The 27,667-nt window shown below is 39.6% G+C and overlaps 1 protein-coding gene across 1 annotated transcript in view; it reads left to right on the top strand.

Moving 5' to 3' along the window:
* The first annotated feature begins 5,733 nt into the window (after window positions 1-5,733).
* Window positions 5,734-27,667, top strand: part of clmpa (CXADR like membrane protein a) — a 154,885-nt gene continuing 132,951 nt past the window's right edge. The window contains exon 1 of the mRNA XM_072446922.1: window positions 5,734-6,011. Coding sequence (XP_072303023.1) covers window positions 5,966-6,011 — 46 coding nt within the window. The 5' untranslated portion in view covers window positions 5,734-5,965. The remainder of the gene's footprint in view (window positions 6,012-27,667) is intronic.

Consider the following 27,667-nt stretch of genomic DNA (forward strand, 5'->3'; position numbering starts at 1 on the left):
TCCTTCATACATACATACAGTTATCCTTTATACATACGTGCAGTTATCCTTTATACATACGTGCAGTTATCCTTCATACATACATACAGTTATCCTTTATACATACGTGCAGTTATCCTTTATACATACGTGCAGTTATCCTTCATACATACATACAGTTATCCTTTATACATACGTACAGTTATCCTTCATACATACATACAGTTATCCTTTATACATACGTGCAGTTATCCTTCATACATACATACAGTTATCCTTTATACATACGTGCAGTTATCCTTTATACATACGTGCAGTTATCCTTTATACATACGTGCAGTTATCCTTTATACATACATACAGTTATCCTTTATACATACGTGCAGTTATCCTTCATACATACATACAGTTATCCTTTATACATACGTACAGTTATCCTTTATACATACGTGCAGTTATCCTTCATACATACATACAGTTATCCTTTATACATACGTACAGTTATCCTTTATACATACGTGCAGTTATCCTTTATACATACGTGCAGTTATCCTTCATACATACATACAGTTATCCTTTATACATACGTGCAGTTATACTTTATACATACGTGCAGTTATCCTTCATACATACATACAGTTATCCTTTATACATACGTGCAGTTATCCTTCATACATACATACAGTTATCCTTTATACATACGTGCAGTTATCCTTTATACATACATACAGTTATCCTTTATACATACGTGCAGTTATCCTTCATACATACATACAGTTATCCTTTATACATACGTGCAGTTATCCTTCATACATACATAAAGTTATCCTTTATACATACGTGCAGTTATCCTTTATACATACGTGCAGTTATCCTTCATACATACATACAGTTATCCTTTATACATACGTGCAGTTATCCTTTATACATACGTGCAGTTATCCTTCATACATACATACAGTTATCCTTTATACATACGTACAGTTATCCTTCATACATACATACAGTTATCCTTTATACATACGTGCAGTTATCCTTCATACATACATACAGTTATCCTTTATACATACGTGCAGTTATCCTTTATACATACGTGCAGTTATCCTTTATACATACGTGCAGTTATCCTTTATACATACATACAGTTATCCTTTATACATACGTGCAGTTATCCTTCATACATACATACAGTTATCCTTTATACATACGTGCAGTTATCCTTCATACATACATAAAGTTATCCTTTATACATACGTGCAGTTATCCTTTATACATACGTGCAGTTATCCTTCATACATACATACAGTTATCCTTTATACATACGTGCAGTTATCCTTTATACATACGTGCAGTTATCCTTCATACATACATACAGTTATCCTTTATACATACGTGCAGTTATCCTTCATACATACATACAGTTATCCTTTATACATACGTGCAGTTATCCTTTATACATATGTGCAGTTATCCTTTATACATACATACAGTTATCCTTTATACATACGTGCAGTTATCCTTCATACATACATACAGTTATCCTTTATACATACGTGCAGTTATCCTTTATACATACGTGCAGTTATCCTTTATACATACATACAGTTATCCTTTATACATACGTGCAGTTATCCTTTATACATACGTGCAGTTTTCCTTCATACATACATACAGTTATCCTTTATACATACGTGCAGTTATCCTTCATACATACATGCAGTTATCCTTTATACATACGTGCAGTTATCCTTCATACATACATACAGTTATCCTTTATACATACGTGCAGTTATCCTTTATACATATGTGCAGTTATCCTTCATACATACGTGCAGTTATCCTTTATACATACGTGCAGTTTTCCTTTATACATATGTGCAATTATCCTTCATACATACGTGCAGTTATCCTTTATACATACGTGCAGTTATCCTTTATACATACGTGCAGTTATCCTTTATACATACATGCAGTTATCCTTTATACATATTTTCAGTTATCCTTCATACGTACGTGCAGTTATCCTTTATACATACATGCAGTTATCCTTTATACATACGTGCAGTTATCCTTTATACATATGTGCAGTTATCCTTCATACATACATGCAGTTATCCTTCATACATACATGCAGTTATCCTTTATACATACATGCACTTATCCTTCATACATACATACAGTTATCCTTTATACATACGTGCAGTTATCCTTCATACATACATACAGTTATCCTTTATACATACGTGCAGTTATCCTTTATACATACATGCAGTTATCCTTTATACATACGTGCAGTTATCCTTTATACATACATGCAGTTATCCTTCATACATACATGCAGTTATCCTTTATACATACATGCAGTTATCCTTCATACATACATGCAGTTATCCTTTATACATACATGCAGTTATCCTTCATACATACATGCAGTTATCCTTTATACATACATGCAGTTATCCTTAGAAGTCAGTTAAAAGCTTATTTGACAAACGCGTCATGACTCGAACTATAACAAGTGTGTTGTTCCTGCCACTACTAAACAGCATCTGCCCCGGGACTCTGTGCGGAGTAAAAGAGCCCCAGGTTCACTGTGTGGCAATTGTTTTTTATGGCAAATCAATCAATTCTAAGTGTGTTTGGGAATAACCGTTGCTACCCATACAAGCTCTGTATTGACTTTTATACGGCCCGTAAGGCGGCTTCCACTTTATTATCCCGGCTTGACAACCTTTCGTCGTGAGGGAGGTTAATTGGGGCGCTAGATCATATTTTTGCCTTGGGGTCTTGTATCCAATCAAGTAAACCTGAAAAACTGTTTATTTTGTCCGACATAGTTAAGACAAATGCCGTTTTTAGGCTTGTACACAATGTTCTGGCTAATTCGCAGTAGTTCCCATCATACTGTGTGCGGTTATTTGGTATAGCGCGACTATAGGAGATGGTGCGAGATTGTGCGTTGGAATCCATACATATGTCTCCATTGAAGCGTTCATTATGTTTTTTATCGATTACGTTTCAAAACATACCTGGAGATCGTTTGGATTCCATTAAGGCTTTGGAGTGTCAGCGTGTCGTGCACAGGTAATGGGGTCTCACATGAAAAAGTGGAGGGTTTTTCAATTAGATGCTGTCTGTTTGCATTAGCATGGCACTGTAATGTACGTACCTGGCCCATGCTTTGTCAAATTAATATAATGAGCCTTCTCTACTGGGAACGTTTACACACCTGTTTGACCACTAGATGGAGTCAAGAGTTGAATTGTTTCAGGACCATATTACAGACAATATCTGTGGAGAGGCGATCCCGCTAACAGGAAGAACACATATGTTTTCAAGTATTAAAAATACCTCTAATTGAACAAATGCTAGATGGATATGATTTAAACTGTATTTTTCAAGCAAAACAATGACATCTTCATGGAGATAACAATTACTTTATTATTTTAGTTGAATTTAATATATATAATGTGTTGCTTTGTTATATTTTGATCATGCATTAGGGTATTTTGTATAACTATTTCAAAAGAAAAGGAAAGAAAGTACATTTTTAAGTAGTAATAGGTTGCTAAAACAGTTTATAGACTAAAAATGTATGTTTATTCCATGGTAAACGAATGAATGGGGTCATGGTGAAGATTAATTCCGTCTACGTTTAAAAAGTGTCACATGATGGTGTTTTGACGTGTTCCTTTCAGCTGCAAATCCCACCACTGGATCAGAGAGGCCAGAGAGATCCACAAGTGAGGTCCGAGAGGCCTAAATGGTGATGAGGGAGCCTACACCCTCATCACAAGTCGTCAGACAGTAGGGGGCGTAAGCATCACCTACTAAGCCCTAATGCTTGTAATGGTGATGCTTCTGAAGGCTACTGGAAACTGAAACATTACAACAGGTAAACAAACCCTCCTGTCAGACGCAAAAGGAATTGTTGCTGAACAGAAAATATAAGTGTAATCTTTTGCATGTTATTTGTCATAACGACGGACTACAGCCTATTCCATTTTGTGCCGTAGGGAAGGAACACGCAGACCATTTCCATATTCTTGTAAATGGACATGAATGTGCCCCTCCCCTTTTGTAAAGCGCATTCCCAGGATATGACTATACCTTTATGACAGCACTCTAAAATATAGGAGCTCTTATTATTCCTGGCACTTTTGCTCAGTGCATTATGCTGTTGCACGCTAAGACTTCCATTATAAACAAAGAGTGTGATACAACATGTTGGAGGTACAGTACAGTAGGAAGATTAGGATGTGTAATCGAATAATCAAAGTTATATTTGATATATTATATATACAGTGTGCAATTAAACCATATCAATTATACAGTAAAGGAGAGTTGTTTTTTGTTTTCAGATTGTATTCCACTTTGGTGCTTTGTCTTGAAGCCTTATGGCATATATATATATATATATATATATATATATATATATATATATATATATATATATATATATATATATATATATATATAGTATATCTTCTCTAGCTTAAATGGACTATGATGTGTGTGTAAATATTCAACATTTCACTAAGATACTTTTGAACAAAATATAGACCTTATAAAATGATCTGCACTTAGTACAATACACACATAATGTCCCAAGTTGCACTTGTATAGAGACTCATTTATATTATGAACAATGAATATGAAAAATTTAAAAATACAAACCTCTTGTATTTAAAAAAAAACCCTATAATAATGTATGTAATATAGGCCTATCAGGCAGAGCACTCCTGCCTCACAGAAAGAAGGTTGCGGGTTTGACTCCTGAGATGAGTCTTCGGGCCCTGCACTGCAGCAATCACGGCTCCTGAGGACATGCCCCAGTAGAGTTTAAGGAAGGACACATTTCCCTATGGGGAAAATAAAGACTAATCTAATATAGACAAATATAATATCTTAATATCTACAAAAAAATGTGAGACCAAATGTTTGGCCAGTAAAACTTCAAAATCATGACTTTGTTTTATTCAAAAATGCTTTTTGTCATAGTCCCATATTTAAAAACACCTCTTACATGTGTGGTTTCACATTTTGTGACGTTCTCTCCTAATTCAAGTTTCATCATTGAAATCCCATTACGCCCCACTTCGCTTCACCCCCTCCAACTTAACTCTGTCAAGTTTACAAGAATCCATTATGGCACAAAGCAAGAATACACGTGTGTCCCGTAGAAGGATCATGTGCATGACACGGGACGCTGTAGTTTGCCTCTTCACGTCCATCCATCCACTGCGATCCCGTTCCATCCTGTCCCGTCCCATTCCGGGCTGTCCTGTCCAGTCCCATCCCGGGCTGTCCTGTCCCGTCCCATCCCCCCATCCCGGGCTGTCCTGTCCCGTCCCATCCCGGGCTGTCCTGTCCCGTCCCATCCCCCCATCCCGGGCTGTCCTGTCCCGTCCCATCCCGGGCTGTCCTGTCCAGTCCCATCCCCCCATCCCGGGCTGTCCTGTCCCGTCCCATCCCGGGCTGTCCTGTCCAGTCCCATCCTGTCCGCGCACGCACCTTTTTGTCGCACCTCCTCCTCTCCCACCCCCCCTCCTCACACTCGGGACAGCGGTGTGGGCTGGACCTGCGCGGACAGTTAACGGGACACATCACGAGGAGGGAACCACCCCGCTTTTTTTGGCTGCGTGCGTGAGTGAGTGAGTGCGTGAGTGCGTGCGTGCGTGAGCTGAAGCAGACGCCGCTGCTCGCTGCTACACCGCCGACTCTTTGCTCCACACACTGTCTCCAGGAGCCCCGCCGCGATGCCCGCCCTGCCCCGCGCTGCGCTTGAATGAAACGGAGCGGAGATGCTGCCGACGCCGAGACGTGCCGTGATCATCTGCGTCCACGCTCCTTCTCCCGGTCGCGCCGTAGTCTTACTGTAAAAGTGCCCCTGTCCGTTACGCGCGCCGTCGCCTCCTCCTCCTCCTCTTCTTCTTCTTTCTGAGGTCCACTTTTCTCGGATTTGCACCTTGCTTTATCCCGCTGGATGATGTCTCGTCCGGACGTCTCCACGCTCGTCCCGCTCTACTTGGGTAAGTTCCGTGCGCTAAGTTTGATTATTTATTTTATTGTATTTTTTAATTCTCCTCCGAGTCGTTTTCTGCTGATGATTATTGTTGGACTGCGTTTGACCGGTAATGATTGAAGAAGAAAAAAATAGAAAAATTAAAAAAAAACTAAAAAGCTGATCGGGTTTTTTTGACGTTGTGGGTGTAACGTTCAGATGCAACACTTGAGGGAAGTTGGGCTGAACGCGGTGTTTGCGTGAATAGTTGGAAACGCGTGGAAAACTGCGCTTTACGCATCGCGATGAGGTCGAAATGTTTGGTTTGAGTTGGGCAAAGCTTGCGTAAAAGGGAGCGCACGGGACAGGCGCACGGGACAGGCGCACGGACAGGCGTACCTCGGGGATGCGTTTCTGGACCAATAAACTGTATCTACTGCGATCCCCGGTTTAGCTGATTGAGCAATTTGTGAAGTCGTTAGCCTCATTTTGCATGCTCCTCGTGTCTTCTTATGCTCGGGGAAAGGAGAGGGGAATAGAAGCATGGCAAGGACGAAAATGACTTGGAAATCAAACAAAATGAGATAAGAGTTCAAAAAGAATAGGTTTCATGTGTAAACGAGTGTGTTTGGTGTTATGTATCTGAGAAAATGAAATATAATATTAGATTTATTGTTGTCAGACTTCAGTTTTTGCTGTTGCACTGTGAGAGAAACATGTACAGTATCTAGACCTGGTTTACCTTGCACTTTAGTCTGTGATTTCAGGAAAAAAATATAAAAAATAACAAGATATAACATGGTAGGTGATGATAAGGTTGGTTCTTTTACTTTTAAAGGAGTGCTACATTAGCTTTGATTGAAAAGTATCTTAGAGGGCTACACCAGGGGTTTCCAACCAGAGGTACCACTGGGGGCCACTTTCCAGGGTGCTTAGTATTTAATTAAAATGAAAAAACTACATTTTATATAAATATTTATAAAAGAATACTAATTGTAATAGTTTTTTTTATATTCTGAAGCCTGTTTTTAGAAAGTCAGTTTGGTCATCAATATAATCAAAAAAGTATAATATTAGCCAATAACAGGTGTATTTGCTGTACATAATTTATGGGGAAACTGCAGAATGAGGAACAGCTAAGGGGGGGGCTACTTGTGAAAAAAAAGTTTGGGAGCCACTTGCTTAAGCTACTATAAACTTTTCAAACATGACAACGTAATGTATTTGAAATGCTGCTTAAGCCAACAACGTATAATAATATGAAAATGATAGAAACTTGTGAATATGCTATCGATCTGATCTGAAATGGCTTCGTATGAAATTGTGCATTTAGTCATCTTTATTAACTTTCAAATTTGATAAGTTTACATGTATTGTCATATCTCAACGTTTAAATATTGAAAAGGTTAGGCATTCTCCACTTTTGGTTTCTAGTTGATGTTAATAGGGCATCTTTAAACTTATGTATTGCATCCCCCATAGACTTTCTAGGAAAAAACTGAAAAAAAGCAAGTGTTAATTGTGTTTTTTGACTGTAAATCTGCAGTGTGGACATTGGCTGGTGAGCCTTTGTTGTGCCTTTAAACTCTTACAATGTATAAAAGTCTACAGGGAAAGACTCTGGGGGAAACATGTAACTTCAGGAGCCATGATGGTCTTCGAAGTGGCTAAGTTTGTTGAGCTCCATTGTTCTTGCAAAGCGTCAACGTCTCGTGTTCATCAAACTAGCTTTATGTATGATTCCAAAAAGTTTTTCTGAATTCACTGCATTTGTAACTAATTATCAACACCATATGTCTTGTCTGAAGTGCGTGCCAAGCAAGTTGAACATTTGTGGTTGAATTTTGGAGTTATGGCAAGCATCTGTTGAGTTTTTAATTAGTTTAAAGAAATATGAGGGCACGGCAAATTGCATTTCGTTCTCACCATGGGAACTGTCAGAGATCTTTTTGCTAACTTATCAAATCCCATTGGCATCGGTTGAAAATCACTGCTAGCCTTTTTTTTCCTTTTTTGAAGAAGAGTAAAGTCAAGATTGTGTTTCTTGCCTAGCATTATTCATCTCCATCTGCTGCTAGCCTACCACGACATTGAGTTGTGTGACATTTCTGAGTAAAAGATACACTCATTCGCTCAAAGACATCGTTCTGTTTCAAGGACAAGTGTCTTTCATTCTGATTTACTTATCCCAAAAAACGCACAGCTGTTGTTTATACCTCCGCACTAACACTTGATTTAAGCGCTACGTTCAAAGCCACTCACGGTATCCTAAGCTTATGCGCCCCTTACGGAATTAATGGACAGTGTCTTTCAGCTTGAGAGCGCTCCCAGCTCCCCCCCCCCCCCGCCTTGTCCGGCGCGTGGCATTGACGCATCACCCGGAGGTGCACCGTCAGCAACGTTGGATCTGTGTGCTAGCCTGAACTTCTAACAAGTAGCCCGCTTTAGCCCTCGGGAGGGATTTACATCTGGAGCCACGGAGACACGTAACATAAGCAAAGGCTGCAGTACACGAGGATATTTAAGAGCCTCTCCTGCAACGCTAGCCTGTGTATCGTCACTTTGCTTGCATATTATGTGAAGTACAATAGGTTTTAAAGCAGTTCACATGTTTATACGAATGGTACTTTACATATGGCAAAGTGTGCTTGATTAGGCTACTTAGTTTCAGCTATTGCAAGCCTTGACCTTGTGTAATTGATGCTTAACGTTGTAAAGCGTATTTATTTCTCCGCTTTGTCCAGCATAAGTCATTCCTTGAGGTTCTAAAGACTTATTTTTGTAAGTGCGTCATACTTTTATTTTGACAGTACACAGCGTGCCTCTTTCCTGTGTTTCCCCTGCTGAAAAGACTCGAGATGCTTGGTTGACGTTGGAAAAATTGGAACTCCATCCTAATTTGAGCGTTGCTTCCGTACTTACACCCGTTTGATGTGTGTAGAACGTTGCTGGTGTTAAATTGTCCGACTGATTCATGTTAAAAGCGGTTCTTGTTGATAAGTTGCACTGCAGCATTTGCTCTGGTGTAAAATTTGGTTTGGACCAGAACTGCATCCGGAACAAGCTAATGTGCCTCAGGACTTAAAGGTGATAAACCAGGACAAAAAACAGGAAGTGTGAATGTAGCCTGCGTTTGAGAATTAGTAAATTTACAAATGATTTAATGCAATTTTCTGACTGGCCTTTCTTTTCTGGCTTCTTTAAGTTTCTATATTAAAACATCAAGACATTTTTTTTAGTTAAAGGACAAATATTAGGCATTATCTGTATTGTTATTAGCCTTTAAACATGCTTTTAAGTACCTTTAGTTTAGTTTCATGTTTTAGAACAAACAAAAAAGTTTATAACCAACAAAACATTTGTATCTCTGCTGTTTAACCCAGGACCACCATCTACTGGCTGCAGCTGGAATTACACCCAGTTTAACACAAACATGTCAGCCCTGGCCTCTCTCTTCCTGGTTTCAGCACGCAGTTTTCTGATCGTGATTAAATGGGAGAAATTCTGGTGATGATTTATTTATGGACTTAAAAAAACGCACAGAAATTCTCAGATTGAGAAAACGTCAGTTATCGAGGAGATTCAGAATGCAGTGGTTTTGACGCTCGGAGGGGAGAGGACTTTGTCATCAACATTCCTCAAGCTAACAAATGCTACTCCAGGTATGTTTTTAATGAGGGAACAATGTTATAAAAGGGTTAAAAGCTAAAAAAAAAAAAAAAAAGTTGATTTAAATAAAACTCGTTAATTTTGATATGTAAATGTTTTTTTGCAGCTTGTGGTATTGACACGTAACCCAGGCGTGCTCTGTTAGCCATGTTGGTTCAATGGTTCTATGTTAGCTTGAACTTCTTGCATGTCTTACAAGTTAATAAGTTAACTTTGAAGCAGACAATGTACTCATGCATCCAAGTGGATCCACACTGCGCTCTGTCAAAGGCACCTTCTTCTAAATTTAACAGTTGGCTCTCCCCAGACCTTCATCTGATATGACTTGTTCTAACCTAAGCACGTGTAAAAAGAACTCTCATTCCTGCAGGTTTTTTTTTCTTTTCTTTCTGCTGCCTCTTTCTTCCGTGTCTCATCGAGGACACAGCTTTGGGGTAAAGTTTGTCTTGCATTAGCGCTTATCCCGTTTCCCTCCTCTCCAGCCGCTGTTGATGTCTGGCAGATATTCGTTTTCGGCTCCAAGTACGGAATCAATGGAACTTTGTGACCTTGCATTTTCGAGTTTTAGGACGTCTCCCTACATAAATTATGAATGCGATCTGACTTAGATCGTCTATGTTCTCGTTTATAATACATTTTGTGTCATTTCTTTCGCAGTCCATCCATCTACGTTGAATGAATTGTTAAGTATCAAGTGACTAAAAACAGCAGTGCTACTATTTATGCGATTGGTTTGTCATTACATCTACATCTGGACCAAACCGGGTTCAAATCAGGACCCAAAAAGAATGTGTGAAGACTTTCTGTGCGAAAAGTGAAAAGTTTGAAGCTAAACCGTTAAACATTGTAACAGTAAAGTTACATAGCGCACTTTTAATTCATAACGCGTAGATATACGTGTTTATATAGCGTACGTATGGGATTATCTGGCTCTGATGTGGAATGTGATGCAAGGAGAAATTCTAACTTTATTCAGCAAGTTTGAAGGAATTTACGTTTTGTCCGTACAAACACTTTTAGTCAGATTTTTGGTTCATAAATTAGACCAGTTTTTGCTGTGACTCCAGGGATCGAGGAGTGTTAGAAACCGTTGAAATTATTTTAACGATATAAATTAGGGCTGCATGATATTGGAATAGATTTTAATGTGCAATACGGCTGTTAAATACATCGATATTGATATTCAAGCATTATTTTAATATATTTTAATTAGTCTTTTCACTAATATTGAAACTAAAATGTGCATGTCCAGTTACTACTAAGCCAGACAATCAAAAATGTTGTAGGAAAATAATAAAATCTGTATTTTTAATTAAAAAAAAGAGATTTTAATAATAAAATATAGATTTCTGTCTGATAACCTCTGTGTTAATACAATATTTATTTCGTTTGCTGCTATATCAGTTTTTGCATCATCCAATATTGCAATACCGATACTTTTGCAATATATTGTGCAGCACTCAGATAAATATCAGTCAAACCTTCCTGAATTTTCCACATTGGCTTCTGTACAATCCCATATGTTGTGTTCAAGCACCTCTTCTCTGGAAAATCAAACACGTTCCCTTTGTTCTGGCCTGGGCTGTTGTTTCATCATGTCTTTGCTCATGCTTGTTATTGACCTGCAAAGCTCAGGAAAAAAAAACAGCCCAGAGCTCCGTTCTCACCCCTGAGCTCCACTGAGGCTCTGGTAATGCAAGATGTAATGATACTGTAGACACAACATGAGCCGGGATGAAAGTGTAGCTGCTCAATTGTCGGATCGAGCTTCATCTGATGCGTTGAGTGCTCTTAGTGAAGCCCAAGGAGCTCACTTTGATAAGAAATAACGATGTTTGATAGGGTTTTAATATTCTGTTTGGTGCTTCTTTCTATGTAACAGCGATTTGTACTTGAGTTGGCTGTATTAGCGCTCTAATTCTGGGGCAATTGTTGTGGTATCAGTTGATTATTTTTGTCGTTGGGGCTGTTTTAAGTGTAAAGATTTAGCCCATGACCTTTGCCCTCTGAATAGATCCCTTGCTTGACCAGTTGAGAGTCAATTGAATTATTTTTGTTGTTGTCTGTGTTCATTTGACCAAATTGAATGCATCAGATGTGTTACTGAATACATCATGTTCGGCACAACCTAAAGTCTGAAAGTTATTTGATGTATGCTGAGGTACTATCTACCTTATTCTGCCCCGCCCACTTTTACGTCTAACCATTACTAGTCAGCGCTTCGTTGTTTTGGCATTTCCGGTTAAGTCTTACTACTAAAATAGTATATAAAGTAGGCTGATTTGAGTAAAATGTTCACGTGGTCAACAATGCACCTTTATCAACCAAATCTCCTGATTAAAATGCTAAAGGAATTAGTTTAATGTAGATTAGTGCAATAGGAATCAGTGCAGTAGAGAGGTATGAGCAAAAACATATACATCAAATCAAATCAATTTATTTTTGTAAGGCCCAAAATCACAACAACAGTCGCCTCTGAGGGCCACAGGGAGAAATGAATCAACAATGTCTGTGGTGGCGAGGGAGTCAGACAATGTCTGTGGTGGCGAGGGACAATGTCCCAGGGTCCTCTGTCCTTAGACTCTCCTTCTCGGCCAGGAAAAACTACAAAAAAAACCTCTTTGGGAAAAAAGCGTAGAAACCTGGAGGAGTTCCAGTGAAGGAGAGATCCGACTCTCACAGACGGACAGACGGACACGAGGAGACTGGAGCTGGACCCACTCTTCAGGCAGATGAGGGACCGTCTGAGTCGAGCTGGACCCACTCTTATATAGGGGTGTGTGCAATACTGTTTCATGTTTGCACTAACATGATCAATCTTATTTGCAGTTTCTGTCCAGCTGTAAATAGTGTGTGTAAATAATGCGTGTATATTTTTATTTTTCTGTCAACCTGCAGCTGGAAATTAGAAATTATTAGAGATAATGCTATAATCTGTCACATTTACACTTGTTTGAATTGTCATTAATAGGCATTGTTCCCCTTAACATAGATAAATACAAATAAAAGAAATGTAGTGTATTGGGGTGCTCATGGTTAACAAATTAACTCAAGTGCTAAGCTCCTCCACACAACGGTGAAACTCCAACAGTAGAATTTATGTCATAAAGACTGAGGAAATCTGAGACACGCCCGTATTTATGGACTAATATTTATCACATATGGTTTAATGAACTTATATTTCCAGTTGGTGAAGAAAACAAACACAGTCAATGTTTTAGCGACTTTACATCATGAGTTTTTATTCATAATCCCCACAACAATGCGCCAACACAGCGTTTGTAGCAGCTTCCATTCAGTCGTGTTGTGCTCGCTCAAAGACCTGTCGCTGCCTCGCCGCTCTGTGCTCACACCGGATGACCATTAGATCCTTTTTAGTAACAAAAACGACAACACGAAAGCGCCAACGTAACCGGTTAACCGACCACGACAGGGCTCCAGCTAACTGTCAAAGTAAAAATGTAAAACGTGCATCACAAGTAGCAGATTGTAGAGGAAATGAAGTGTATTAATGCGTAGAATACGGTAAATAGTTGAACGGTTACGTGCTATTTCCAGTGTTATTTCCTGTTTAACCATGACATCACACTCAGCGCACTTGGCCATAAAGTCACGATCTCTTTCATTAGACGCATTATGAGAGCCACTGCTTGTTCTACCTCTTGGCACTGCCCTCTCAATCCTTTCCACCAACATAAACTTCTCTTCCACAAATTAAACCCAGCTGAATAAATCGCACCGGGCCACAATTATTTTTTTTTCTTCTTAATGCAAACAGTTCCTTCTCTGAGCTCGCTGGCCCAGAAAGCTTTGAAACTAATGAAGCAACAACATATTTTGGGTGGTCTGCAGTGTGCGTTGTGCTGACTCTGGTCTAATTCACCTCACCACCTAGGTAGAAAGACTTCCAATACGCGGTGTGCGGAATGCGATTATCTCCCCGACAAACTGCCCGCTTCCCCTGACCTTGAAAAAGAAGGGGATTTTTCTTCTTCTTCTGCTCCCGAGAAAGATTTCATGCAATTAAAACGCTTCTTATGCACACGGACATAGTTCATTTATGAAATATAGTGAAAATGAATAGATTTCCTAATTGCCAGAGACGGCCTGAATGACTAACGTAGCAATCGTGCCCAGCGGGATGAAAGGCGAAGAGGGCGAAGAAGGCGAAGGGGGATTTTGTGCCCAGTGGGTCATGCGTAAACTCCACCGATGTCCTTCAAGCGTCGACGTCTGAAATGTTGTGGGAAGGTTTTGATTCCAAGGAAAAATAAAGAAACAAACACAGGTCACTTTTGAAAATCGAGGAGCATTAATGTCTCAGAGAACGTTGAAATTATTGCTAAAAATGTGAAAAAATACTAAACATTTTGGACTTAATTTAAAGGAGGACACATTTGATGGACGGTGGACTCGATGGGACGTTTTGTTTGGTTTGTTTATGAGTTTCTTTTCTTATTTGTTGTATGTCTGCTGGTATTGTTTGTTGTCTCTCTCTGCTGGTCTAGTTCTGTTTTATTCTTGTAAACTTGTAAAAATAGAAATAAATACATTGAAATGATTGCTAAATGGATAAGAAGACGGTTGAGAATAGCACATGTTTCAGTCTGAGTATGTTTGTAGCAGGGTTGTTGAGAAAAGAAGACAAACAAAGTATTTAAATAGTTTTAAAAGTATTACACTAGTTTTCACAGCTCTATATGATTGGACCTTCCAGTTTTATATGACAAACCCACAGAGTCACAGGAAGATCAAGTTTTCCACAGAAAATTATTTCTTAATTATTAAAAAGTCTTCCCTAGTGTTCTGGTGACATTGGAAATGTCTAGTTCCTTCAGAAGAACATTACAATGAGGACGTGTGATCACACCTCTTGACAGCAGACGTTGAAACTAAACACGTGTTAGCTCTCCTTATAGATTCACATCTATGCTGGACCATGAGTGTCGCCCCCTGCAGGACACTCTGTCCGCTCGTCCGCTCTGGAGAGCAGCTTCAGTGAGAACTGATCCACCCTCGATGTGTGAAGGAGAGGTTTCACAGGTCTTTCCTTCCTGCTGCTGTCAGACTTCATAACAAACACTGTTAGTCCTGAACACTCGCAATACTGACCCAACCATGTGCAATTCCGTTATATGTGCAATTACTGTCGTGATTCATGTGCAGTTACTGTGAAATTCATGTGCAATCCATGTGCCGTCGTGACACATATTCATGTGCAATTACTGTCATGATCACATGCAATGGTATTTATGTATTTATTTATTTATTTTTATCTTTATTATTTTTTCCCCTCCATCCCTTGTTGGGTTTTGTCTATGGGAGTTTTTGTTTATAGGAGATCTTCTACTGAAAGTGTTTGAAATGTCTGAAATCTGTCCTTTTTCCTCTGTATCTACCTGCGTTGCACCAATGAAATTTCCCCATGTGGGACAATAAAGGAATATCTTATCTTATCTTATAGTCGCATCGTCTTGATATTAGTGGATGTAAAGCGAGCGTGATACGTGAGAAGGAGTATTATTTCAGAATTACAATAAAAATGTATTGTTCTTCCCGCTGCAAAAGATGTTTTACTTGCTGATATTTCTCATTTCTGAAAACAGACCTTTGATGGAAATGAATAGATTCCTTAATTGTCAGAGACGGCCTGAATGACTAACATAAGAATGGCGCCCGGTGGGATGAAAGGCGAATGAGGCTTTATCGTCCTCTGCACACTCTTTCCACATCTCTCCTTCAACCCGTTTCTATCTCACTCTATTTTTAGCCTACTTTTGTTGTGACCTTTCGGCTGCTCATTTTTTCCTCGCCTCCTGTCCCGTGCACCTCAGAGAACTATCCTTAAAGATCAACGGGAGCGAGTACCTCTCCCTGTCACATGACACGTCTCACATCGTATCCCAGTGTGAAGCCTCATCCGAGTCACTGTGTTTACATTCACTGTGTAACTGGAGGATGAGAGCTATGAGACCTTTGTTATAACCAATAACACGTCTCTCATCCGAGCTCAAAGAAATGCAAAGAAACATTTAGTGTGAACAGGTGTCTTCCTGACAACGAATCCAAAACATGCTAAATTGACTCGAGATTGTCGCAGCCAAATACAATCCATTCTTTGCCATAATCATTTATTTCGTCCAGGTAAAAGTGTAGTTAAAGTTGTCAGAACATCACAAGTAACAGCAGTTGTTTGTTTTTCTTCTCAAACACCGTTTTAAACAGTATGACTAGCATTCTTTTTACAACGTAATGAACTAAATCCATGTTTTTTATGATCTGAACTTCTAATCAGACAAAGCTCTGGCGACGCCCTGCACTCTCCAACTTCCACTTGATACTTGATTGATGATGATGCCCCAACAATCTAACATCAGGCACCTGTGCGTCCAAAGTGTTCTGCCGTTCAAACAAAACCCATCCTCTGTCGACTTGTGCATACTCTATTTATAGTTCCAGATCACTGTAGGCTGCCCACAGGATCTGTCAAATTGCAGCGATGACAAGATTCCCCAATGCCAGAGGTTGCAAAGTGACGTCTTGCAGCGCTCCGACCGCCCTCCCTCCTCCTTTCGTCACGATGCCCTCGTAGGTGACTTTGACGGGGCCCCAATAGGTAGATCTCTGCAGATTGGTTGGATGAGCTAGCGGGAAAAGTGTTGTGCCTTTGCGATACACATGCCAGCTCTTCTTTGACTCAGCGGAGGTTCACGTTAGGCCTTGGCGCGCGTTGGCAGCCCCCCGCACAGGTACCCATCTCGTCACACTCTCCTCACTGTCACTACAGGGGAACAGGAGGCAAGAGCATGCTGCAGGCAGAACTGAAGCTGGCGTCTGATACACTAAGCCCTGCAGAGAGGAGTTTTGTTGTGGGACCTAAAAGAGAGTGTCAGTATGTGAAGTTGTGCCACCTTATGTAACAAAGGGAGAAGTGACAGGAGCAAGATCGTGCAAAACGCATGAGAAGGAAAACTGTGGAACCAACATGGACGGGAAAAATGGAAATACATGGAGACGTTTTCGGTCCCACTTAAAGATGGAGGTTCAGCAGATGCTTATTATTTGCACGTGGACTTGTCTGCATTGGATAATGGTGCCAAGATATAATACCAACTTGTGTTTTTATGTTTTTATTTTTGTTTTCTGTCCTCTTTACTGAGTTAAAGGTTACGCTTCCATCAGCTTAGGGCCAAATCATCAATGATAATGAGTTTTTTTTAAATTAAGAGGTCCACAGCCAATCTCCTGTGAATAAAAGCATTGGAGGAAGAAATTTGACCATTTCTTTGCTAAATGACACAAATGAAAAGTCTTGTTTATTATTTTAAAAATTTTGTTTTTGAAAAGATTGATTCATTTGTTTGCCATATTGTCCAGCCCAGTTGGTCCCTGTAAGGACATTTGTTCTCTGCATTTGTCCCATCCTTCATGGTTTGCTGTATCTGGGTGAAGCTGCAGGAGCAGTGAGTATGACCAATCTCCTTCCAAGGTCATGATGATATACAAACCTGGAAGATTTGAGCAAATTGTGCATCTTTTAGGCTGATCGTAACCTGTCTCACACCAGATTAAGGTGTGTATCACTCTGAGTTCTACATCATATAAATCTGGACATGCTGTCATGAAAGCAGCGGGGTAAAGGCGTAACGTCATGACAAATATTTGAATCTGATTGGTCGAAGCGTCACAACAACAGGAACAGGCCGAGAAATCGAAACTGTTGTTAAATCCAGTCAGGGAAAAGCACAGACTTCTTCCCCATCTTCAAATGCACAAAGTTCTTCTACGTCAGACCCACAGCGGCCGAACTTAAACTGAACAGCACGAGCCCGACCAGATGGATTCTCAAGGGTTTGTGAAACAAATAGATACAATTTATCTAACTGCGCCCCGGGAAACTAAAATACCTGGTGGAAACCCATCCAGATACAGTGAGAACATGCAAACTATTGACTTAAAGCTTGGCTAGATGATGTTATAGTATTTAAATCTAGCTCTCACAAACACTTCACATTCATTTGAACCACACACATTTGGCTTGCACGATTAGGAATTTTGTAGCAGAAAACACTTAGGTACAAACCAGCTTGGTGCATGCTCTTTATTCACATTTATTCACATTACAGACCTGCATTGGACCCTGGGTAATCAAGATACTTTTACCCCCATAGTCTAATGCCCCTGAAACGAGGAGGGGCATGCTCATATGACATAAGAATAATGTGGCATTTCTTGTATTGCAAATGTGCTACATTTCGTCATTGCCTCAGTATTTTCCCAATGCTAAACACCAGTGCACACGAGTTGCTCCTCCCAGTGCAACTACTGTTTTTCGTTCAAAGGCTGTCAACAAAGTGCGACGCGTAGACACAATTCTGCTAGCTGCAAATTACAACAAACTCTCAAAACAAGGTAGGTTAGAAGCTTCAGTGACTCCAATTCACTGAAATACTTTGGTTTTCCTGTCAGGTTGTGTCACGGTATTGTCTGCGGAGCTGTAACGGAATGAGCCGTGCGGATCCGTGTGACAAGCACAAGACGTGGTTCTGTTCTGTTCCTGGTGTGCGTCCGCCGAGTAAACGGGGGTAGTTTTAATTAGCGCGACGCAGCTCAGCATGGGGGGTGACTCGAACCAGCTGACAACAGCGAGCGCGACACCGCCTCGGCCCTCCTTCCCCCGCCAACGTTCATCACCGCCTGTCCAGCCCGTCATTAGAACGCCGCACTGGAGCCGGGCAGATGGCCCACTGCAAACCGGATGGCGTTTTAGTCAATGAGGAGGGAACTAGACATCTACAATGGAATATAAATGAGTGTGAACGTCTAGGTTTCAGACAGAAGGTAAAAGTAATTGAACGATTTTTTCATATGCTACGTTTGGTGGCATTAGCAACTCATTAGGAGATTGATTTCAACTTTTGTAGGGTAATGTCAATAATTGATGCTATACATGTCCTGCAGTCGTTCAAATTATTATTACGTCTTAAACTATATATCCCCACATTTCCGGACTATAAGTTTCATAGTTTTGGCCGGGGTGCGACTTATACTCCGAAGTGACTTATATGTGATATTATTCGTTATTTTCACACTGGCAACTGCATTTCACATGTTGATTATTTTCACACTGACGACCTCAAGAGGGCGCTCTAGGCTCTAAGCGACGCAGAAGAAGAATCTGCACTTCCTCTTCCTCTGGAGTTTGTGGAGTTGTTTAGAAGTGACACAGAGGAAGAAGAATTCAGTGGATTTAGTGATTTGGGGTAAAACTGATGCTTTGCTAAACTTGTTAGCATGTTCTTTATGCTATAGTTATCTGAATAACTGTTAATATGTTACGTTAACTTACCAGACACTTACCACAGTTCTGTCTGTGCGTCATGTAGCTGAAGGTGTTAGCGTTAGCATACGTATACCTATTCACCATGTTCTCTAATCTGTTAATGTTTTAAATTGTATTTAAAGATGAAATGTCTGTTCTTGGTCTTGGATTTTATCAAATACCTTTCCCCAAAAATGTGACTTATACTCCAATGCGACTTATATATGTTTTTTCTTTTCTATTATGCATTTTTTGATTGGTGCGACTTAGACTATTTATATGTCATGGAATCATTTTACACAAAGGAAAAATGATATCTTTTTCTAGTTTGCGCCTAAAGAAGACCTCATAGCGTGAATGGTTCTTCCATAATGTGTTGATTGGCCAATTATTTTGAAACGCATAGCTTGAAGAGACCAAGAGTCTGAGGGTCAAATGCAGTCCTCACACCAATGTCCTGCTGAATTGGCCTCGATAACAAAAAGTAGTAAAATTGTAAATATTCTGATATCATAACCGTAATAAAAATGTTTAACGTTATGCAGAGCTAAAATGAATGTTCCAAGCCTCATTAAAGGTTTGGTGGTTCATCAAAACTACAAACAATGCTGATGTTCATTCACTTTAGTTTAGCTTAATCTTTATTTGAAAGGAAAACATACAGAGACATTAAGCTCATAATAAAGACGTTCCGCACCAGATTGTAGCTCATTTCCATCTGCCGTCCCCGATTGACAGCAATAAATGATACAGTGCAAACGAAACACATTCAACAATAAAATCACGTCACAGAGTCCACATTCTGACACAAACACACGTCTCATTCCACAAGTATTTACAAAAACATAAGGCGAATACATGACCAGTTCAGCCCTGCACTTTTAATACAGTCCATAAAATATAATTACGACACATTTGTTAATTTGTCCTGTAAAACTTTTTAATTAACCATTGGAGCGTACAGTTACAAATTACACACACATTTATCATAAGACGGTTAACACGGCGCTACATTGGGCTTTTTACCGTATTTTCTGGAGTATAAGTCACATATTTTGGGGAAATGTATTTGATCTTTAAATGCAGTTTAAAATAATAACAGATTAGAGAACATGGTGAATAGGTGTACGTATGCTAACGCTAACACCTTCAGCTACATGAGGCACAGACAGAACTGTGGTAAGTGTCTGGTAAGTTAACGTAACATATTAACAGTTATTCAGATAACTATAGCATAAAGAACATGCTAACAAGTTTAGCAAAGCATCAGATTTACCCCAAATCACTAAATCCATTGAATTCTTCTTCCTCTGTGTCACTTCTAAACAACTCCAGAGGTAGAGGAAGTGCAGATTCTTCTTCTGCGTCGCTTAGAGCCTAGAGCGCCCTCTTGTGGTCGTCAGTGTGAAAATAATCAACATGTGAAATGCGGTTGTGAAAATGACGAATAATATCACATATAAGTCGCTCTGGAGTATAAGTCGCACCCTTGGCCAAACTATGAAAAAAGGTGCAACTTATAGTCCGTAAAATACGGTAGAATGGGTGAATGTCGCCTGTAGCCCTCCGCTCAGTACAGTTTTCAGTGCAAATAGTTGTGACACCCCTGGAGCAGGCCTATACTGCACTGAGAATGCCCCCGTACTGTACATTTGAATTAACGTTTGGCAAAGCGACATTCTTTCCCATTCACAACAACTTCGGCTTAGACCCCTTTGTCCCAATATTCGCCATTATTAGAAATACGTTTTCTGAAATTGGGTGCATATGTCAAGCCCGGATCCTCTGATTGTTTACGTCCACCGTATGCCCGTCCTGTTCCATTTCAACCCACGCTGAATCCTACTGAAAAGCAGTCGCTCGGTATGTAATGGGGAAACGTCTGGACGGAGTATCGCACTGATTTAGCCTCCGAACGATATCGCGTCCCGAAAATAGCAGAGGACAAAATTGCCTCATTTTCACAGAACGGCACGGCCACCGTTACGCACTCTGTCATTACTAATACGTCTACGGCTTTTCTTAACGGCTCCGCTCACCGCGGGGAGCCTCTTTTCCAATCCATACAGGCCAGCGGCTGTTTATGAAATCATCTGAGGAGCCGCCAAGAAAGCCGCGGGCCTGGTGTTTACCGCGCGCCGATTAAAACAACGCAGCGCTTACTTACATGACAGCTCCTCCAGGACTCGCCGCTAATTGCTCAGTTTAATGAAAAGATTTTGTTTGGGAGCGCTTATCGGATCCGGAGCGGTCTTCAGGGACACCTTGGGAAAAGCAGAAAGAATTATGAATATATCAGAAAAGAAGAAGTGTCCAAGAAGTGTTACTTTTTCCCAAAGAGGTGAATCATTTCTGTTTTGAGACGGCATTATCATACGTAAATTGGAATGTGAGAAGTGACAAACAAACAACTTCCCCTGTCACTTTGGCTTACTCATTATTTGCATATTTTATGTCTGTTCTGTTTACATTCAGAAGGCTTTATTTCCACGTACGGATGTTTTGACGGCTTCAAAGCATAACTGTATTTCTTGGATATTATTTTCGGGCCAATATTTAACTGAAATTTGATGACTAGTTTGTGCTCCAATTGATTTAAACAGTTAAAGAGTAACAGCTTGTCACCAGTGAGACATAAAGCAATCTTACAATTCACTGTTTGTATTAAGAAAAGTGACATAAATACATTTTTGAAGGTTTTATTTCACTATTCGTGCCGTACAGATGAGAAACGATAGAATTAAAATGTAAAACTGGCATCTCAGCAGACAAATCACACAAGTCCTTTTGAAATATACAACATGAAGTATTATGTATAGCCGTTTAATGATTTGAGTATTCATCATTTTCATAGTAACAACCACAACTATTATAGAATTGTACTTTTGTTATAAGTGAAAATCTAGAGGAGGACATTTTATTTTAATCATTTTTGTGCTGAGTGCAGGAACATTTTTCTTTTTTTTTTACAATAACGGCTAAAAATGTAATAACGGCCAAAAACGTAATAACAACCAATAATCTAATAACGGCCAGTAATGTTATAACGGCCAATATAATGTAATAACGGCCAATATAATGTAATAACGGCCAATATAATGTAATAACGGCCTATATAATGTAATAATGGCTAATAATGTAATAATGGACAGTAATGCAACAACTGCCAATAATGTAATTTACACTCTTATGAAGGTGTTAAGTATAAGTATTACATGTAAGAACACTGTAACACACAGGAGTGAAACAAAAACAAGTTATTTTTATATTTTTAATGATAAAAGCAACACAAAGATCAAAAAATACAAACAGAACAAGGAACAAAACAAGACATTCTTACAATGTGCAAAGTTCTAAACAAGTCGCAGTATATCCAGTCCATTGGTCCATTTACAGACGACATTTTCTCAGTTTTGAATGTCGATTATAATCTCAGTCCAGTCTTTGATCGTCGGGTCAGTTTGTTTCACACATTTCGAACATGCCACACTCTTTATTGAGATAATTCATCCTTAATCATGTCCTAATTCACACTCGTACACGTCTTCTAATCACAGCTGGGAACACAACATTGAGTGTCGCTGGCCCCTCTCAGGTTCAGGTGCTGCTCCGGGTCCAGACACTCTGTGGACGTCTGCCAATGCTCTGCTTATTCACGGTGTCGTATATCACCCACAGCTCAGTTTTCTCCTCCACCAACAAAGTTCATGAATTCAGAACAAACCTAATTATTTTTCTTTGCCCGGTATTGTGCTTGTGAGGGAAACGTTTAGAATGTTCCAAAAGACGTTTCTCAGGCTGTCGCAGAACAAAAGCGAGAGTTTTACACCTCGGATGGCGCTGGAGAATCTGCTTGACTGTTTTCGCTTCACGGTAATGAGGGCCATATGTTCCTGGTGTTTTTACTGCGAAATGTAAGCTTCATATTCATTTGCAAAATATTTGTCTGGCGGTATTAACTCCAGCCGCCCTGCAGATTTATTGGCTGTTCGTTCAGGCTTTTGGGGGGGGCATTGATTTTGGAGGCTTGTTTCCACTGCAGCAGGACTCCAGGGGCTGGGTCAGGGGGGAGGGGCTTTACCGAGTGCCCCCCAGAGAGGGCCCCCCAGAGAGGGCCCCCCAGGTCGTTCCGTTTGGAACCAAAGTGTGGAACCATATGGAAGATGGAAGATCAAGGGAACGATATCGATGTTTGTTCCCACCAAAAATGAGCTGATTATTTTCAAGACTGGAGCAACTGATCATGTAATAATGACAGGTAATGTAATAACGACCAAAAGTGTAATAACGACCAATAATATAATATAATAACAGCCAATAATGTAATTACAACCAGTAATGTAATAAAGACCAAAAATGTAATAACGGCCAATAACGTAATAACGGCCAAAAATGTAATAACGACCAGTAATGTAATAACGGCCAATAATGTAATAACGGCCAAAAATTTAATAACGGCCAAAAATGTAATAACAAGCAATAATGTAATAACGACCAGTAATGTAATAACGGCCAATAATGTAATGTAATAATGGCTAATAATGTAATAATGGACAATAATGTAATAACGGACAGTAATGTAATAACGGACAGTAATGTAATAATGGCTAATAATGTAATAACGGACAGTAATGCAACAACTGCCAATAATGTAATTTACACTCTTATGAAGGTGTTAAGTATAAGTATTATATGTATAAACACTGTAACATGCAGGAGTGAAACAAAAACAAGTTATTTTTCATATTTTTAATGAGAAAAGCACAACAAAAAGATCAAAAAAGTAAACGAGCATGTAGACCCTTCATCAATATTGATTTGTTTGTCACTTTATAAGAGATAACACTCACACCAGCCGATGACGTCGTCCTTCTCATTAACGCTCATCTAGATCGAGCGAGCGTGAAGGATCCGCAGACGGCGCTGGGTTTTGACAGCTCTGTATCTGGAGATGTGACGCTGCGTTATTGTCAGTATCAACAGTCCCCGACAGTCTCCGTCTTTGAAAATCCCATCCAGCCCAGCGTGATTTACTCCTGCTCCGGGCCGCGGCTTGACTGATGCCGAGCTCTCCAAACTGACACTGGAAATCAACGATATCTGATCGATCTGACAACGCCGCTGCGGGCCCCGTGCGCTGTCTGGAAAGTACTCTTCAAAGTGGCGAGGGGTAATTAAGCGGGAACTAATCGCATATCTAGCACGCAAATACAGTAGCGCCGCGCATAGTTGGTTGTAAACAGCCGACGGGGTTGTGATTTGGTGGAGAAACCTGGAAGATGAGAAATCTGTATTAAAAAAAAATAAAATGTGAAAAATTCCTCATTTTTCAAATTTTTCAAGTCAAGTCTCTAAAATCTAAAAACTCAATGAATCTGTGTTTTAATACACGTTATGCTCTTCAAGGCTAATTAAAGGCTAAAGTAATGAATAACTTTAAAGGAGACGTCATTTGCTAAATTAACTTCAATGAGCTTTTAACCTTGTAGTTGAGTGTTTCCTCATCATTATTTTACTCAGAGTTGTATTTTGATAGATTTCTCCATGTTTGAGTAAATCCTGTATTATCCTTCAAATGAGGCGTGAGTGTTTTGAAATTCTCGCCTACCCCCTATCCCCGCCCACATCCCTGTACTTAGTTGTGATTGTTTGACAAATGAAGAGTGACACATGTGGAGTTCTAAAATGTCACGTAGCCACTTTTCAAAATAAAAACACGTAAATGACAATCTGCTCCTTGTTACGGTGAAGTGTCACTGTGAAGGGGCGGGGCTTATCAGTTCTGCAGTTTTGAACAGGAAGTTGAAGAACCTGTTTCTATTACTAAGCTTTTTGAGTACAATATTGGGGTTTAAAAAGAACAGAACATGTAAAATGATGACGTACTTGAAAAACAGCATAATATGTCCTCTTTAATATGATTTCATTCAAAAGAAAACTAGATCATTTATTGTCTTATCGTCCTGTATTTGTATTAAATTAACTGTCCTCTTCTTCTCCCATTCTTCTTCTATTAATCAATATAATTAGACTAGAAAATGACATGATTTACAACACCACACGCAGATTTACCTTTGTTCAACAATAATTCAATATTCTTTACCTTCTAAACAAATGACTTTCTTCTCAACATCATTTATTTTTATATAATGGAACGTCTATTTGGTTCGATTCGAAACTCCAATTGAAAATGCCCCGTTCACTACACGTGACCCATGAAGATAATGGCTCCATAAGAATCTTTTTAGGCTAGAAACCACTTACAAATCCATCAAATCAAAAGTCATTACTTCACACTCCGCGGAGCAGTGAGTATTTTAGCCCGACAAGCTAAGCCTTATAAAAGCAAATGAATTCTGCATTGATGCGTGCGCGTAAATTGCTTGGCGTTGTAGATATAATTAATAGGCTTAGTCTTGTGTGCATGAACTGCGGAGGAACTGAATGATTTGTGGCTGCTTCGGAGGGGCTGGACGCTGCCATTAACAACCTGCAACCGGCCAGAGACTCCCGGCAACACTGCGTCTGTTTCTGCTGGAAAGAAAGCGCATACGGAATGAATCGATTGTGTTGTGTGTAGAGTGCAGAGGATATGAAGTCGCACATTGAGCCGCGGAACAACAAGGACAGCGTTTAATTAGTGATACTATGGTTGTTTTTCAAGTTTACATTCACACAAATGGGATTTCTACACTGGAATTTAGATGGACAAGGATTTAACAGTAAAAGACAGGTGATTATTTGGAAATTTATTGTGTGTTAAATGTTTTGTACTGTCACAGAAATGCTAGCAACCACAGTTGCAAATGTGTTTTCACAGTAAATGTACTGTAGTTTTAGAGATTCTTGAAAAGTTTGTGAACAAATACATGCTAAATTCTGATTTGGAGGCAAAAGTAGTGGAGGCTGATGCCATTTCCATTGGGAATTTGGGATTAACCACGGAATATTGCAAAAATATGAAACATGAAAACCACTGGAATGCAAGATATTTACAGTTGTTTTTGTTTCACTGTACAAATACATATTTATTTACAGATATATTACATGAAATACCATGAATTGTGGTACAAAGATGAGTTTAATTTTGTTTTTCTCCATCCTTTGTTATAGCACAAGTTGGAAAGTCCATGATGTTAGCGTCTCTGTATTTTTACACAGATAGACATCAGTCTGGTGATTGACAGGTGGATGAGCCAATCAGGGACATGCATGGTCTGTCTGTATCGAAACAAACATGGCTGCTTACAAGGAGAAAATAAATGTAAAGTATATCACAGGGACTGGAAAATGTTGCCAATTTCTGCAGAGGTGAGGAAAGTTTTGTTCTAAATGATGGATCAATCAACCAATCAGCTCCTCTGTTTCACACATGTCACTGAAACAAACAAACCTGATTACACAATTCAGTTGCGCAGACTGAATTGGGGAAATTTGTACTTTTTGTGTTTTAAGCAAGACATTTCTACCCTTGAAATTCCAATAAACTGCTTATTTTTGGTTGTAAAACTTAAAATCATTAGCATTTAGACATTAGGTCAGTTATTTTGTGTTAATATACAGCACTGTCACCAGATTGTCTAACGTTAAAGTCTTCAGTTGATTGATCCCAATATTCTACCATAAACTCCAGATGTTTTTTCTTATATCCTTCTTTTGGCCGTCTCCTCATCTGTTGCGTCTTCGCCTTTCATTGAGAACAGATCTTCAGGAACATAGGTCAACCACTTACATACGTCCCCCCCCCCCGCCAGTCCAGAATGCTTTGAAGTCTGCTTTTGGAGGCCGCATGTGTCAGCACTGGTCAACAGGCCGGCCCGACTCCAATACTCCAGTGAAATCCATCTTCTGCCGCCCAACAATGAAAAATATCAGCTGCCAATCCTCCCAGTCCAGAGTCGTCCATAATGCATTATGCGCCGCTCAATGGGTTAATGATGCGGTCAGGCGGGCACTGCGCAGGAGAGATGAGGGATAGTCCCGCTAGAAGCACAAATGAGCAGCTTTTGTGACCGAACAATGGACCCGAAGTGCAATTAGATCTTATGAGCTGATTTCTCGAGCGAATCGTGTAGTCTTTTCATAGTTAAGACATCATTCTTTAAAATGTATCTAAGAGCACAATGGCTGGTATCGGAATGTACTTGACGCTAGGGCGGCAAGATAAACCGCAATCAAGTCGGCATTTAAACAGTGGTAATTAGCAAATAACAAGGACTGCAAGTATGTAGCTAACAACGAATGATCCTGTTTTATCAAGTTAAAATAAGAAGTCTATCCTCTTTAAACGTGTTCTGAAATGTATGTGATTCTGGTGTTTGTTTAGCAGTTCACATTTCAGTCCCTCTAACGTGGTAATGCTGTTGGTCGAGTTTCAAATGTGGACTTTGAACGCTGTCCTAAGATTAAGACATACATTGCATGCTTGTCAGAAAAATTTGACAGAAATCTTGTTTTGTCAAAATTGTTCAGACCTACTTGACCTACATGTTTACACAGGTTTAAAGGCGCTAAAAGAGACCACAATTAAACGCACACTCAAACAGAAACAATCCCTTTTCACATTAGGCTGCTTAATGTGGCAAAACATTCACATTTGTCTTCAATAATGATTTTCAATTTATGTTTTTTATCTAAAAAGAGAGAGAGAAAGAGATTAATCAAATGTATTTAAAGAGAAAATATTTTCTATT

This window comes from Eucyclogobius newberryi, unplaced genomic scaffold, assembly GCF_026437365.1.
Source record: "Eucyclogobius newberryi isolate DKJ021-1_F unplaced genomic scaffold, fEucNew1.0.hap1 SCAF_15, whole genome shotgun sequence".
Lineage (NCBI taxonomy): Eukaryota > Metazoa > Chordata > Actinopteri > Gobiiformes > Gobiidae > Eucyclogobius > Eucyclogobius newberryi.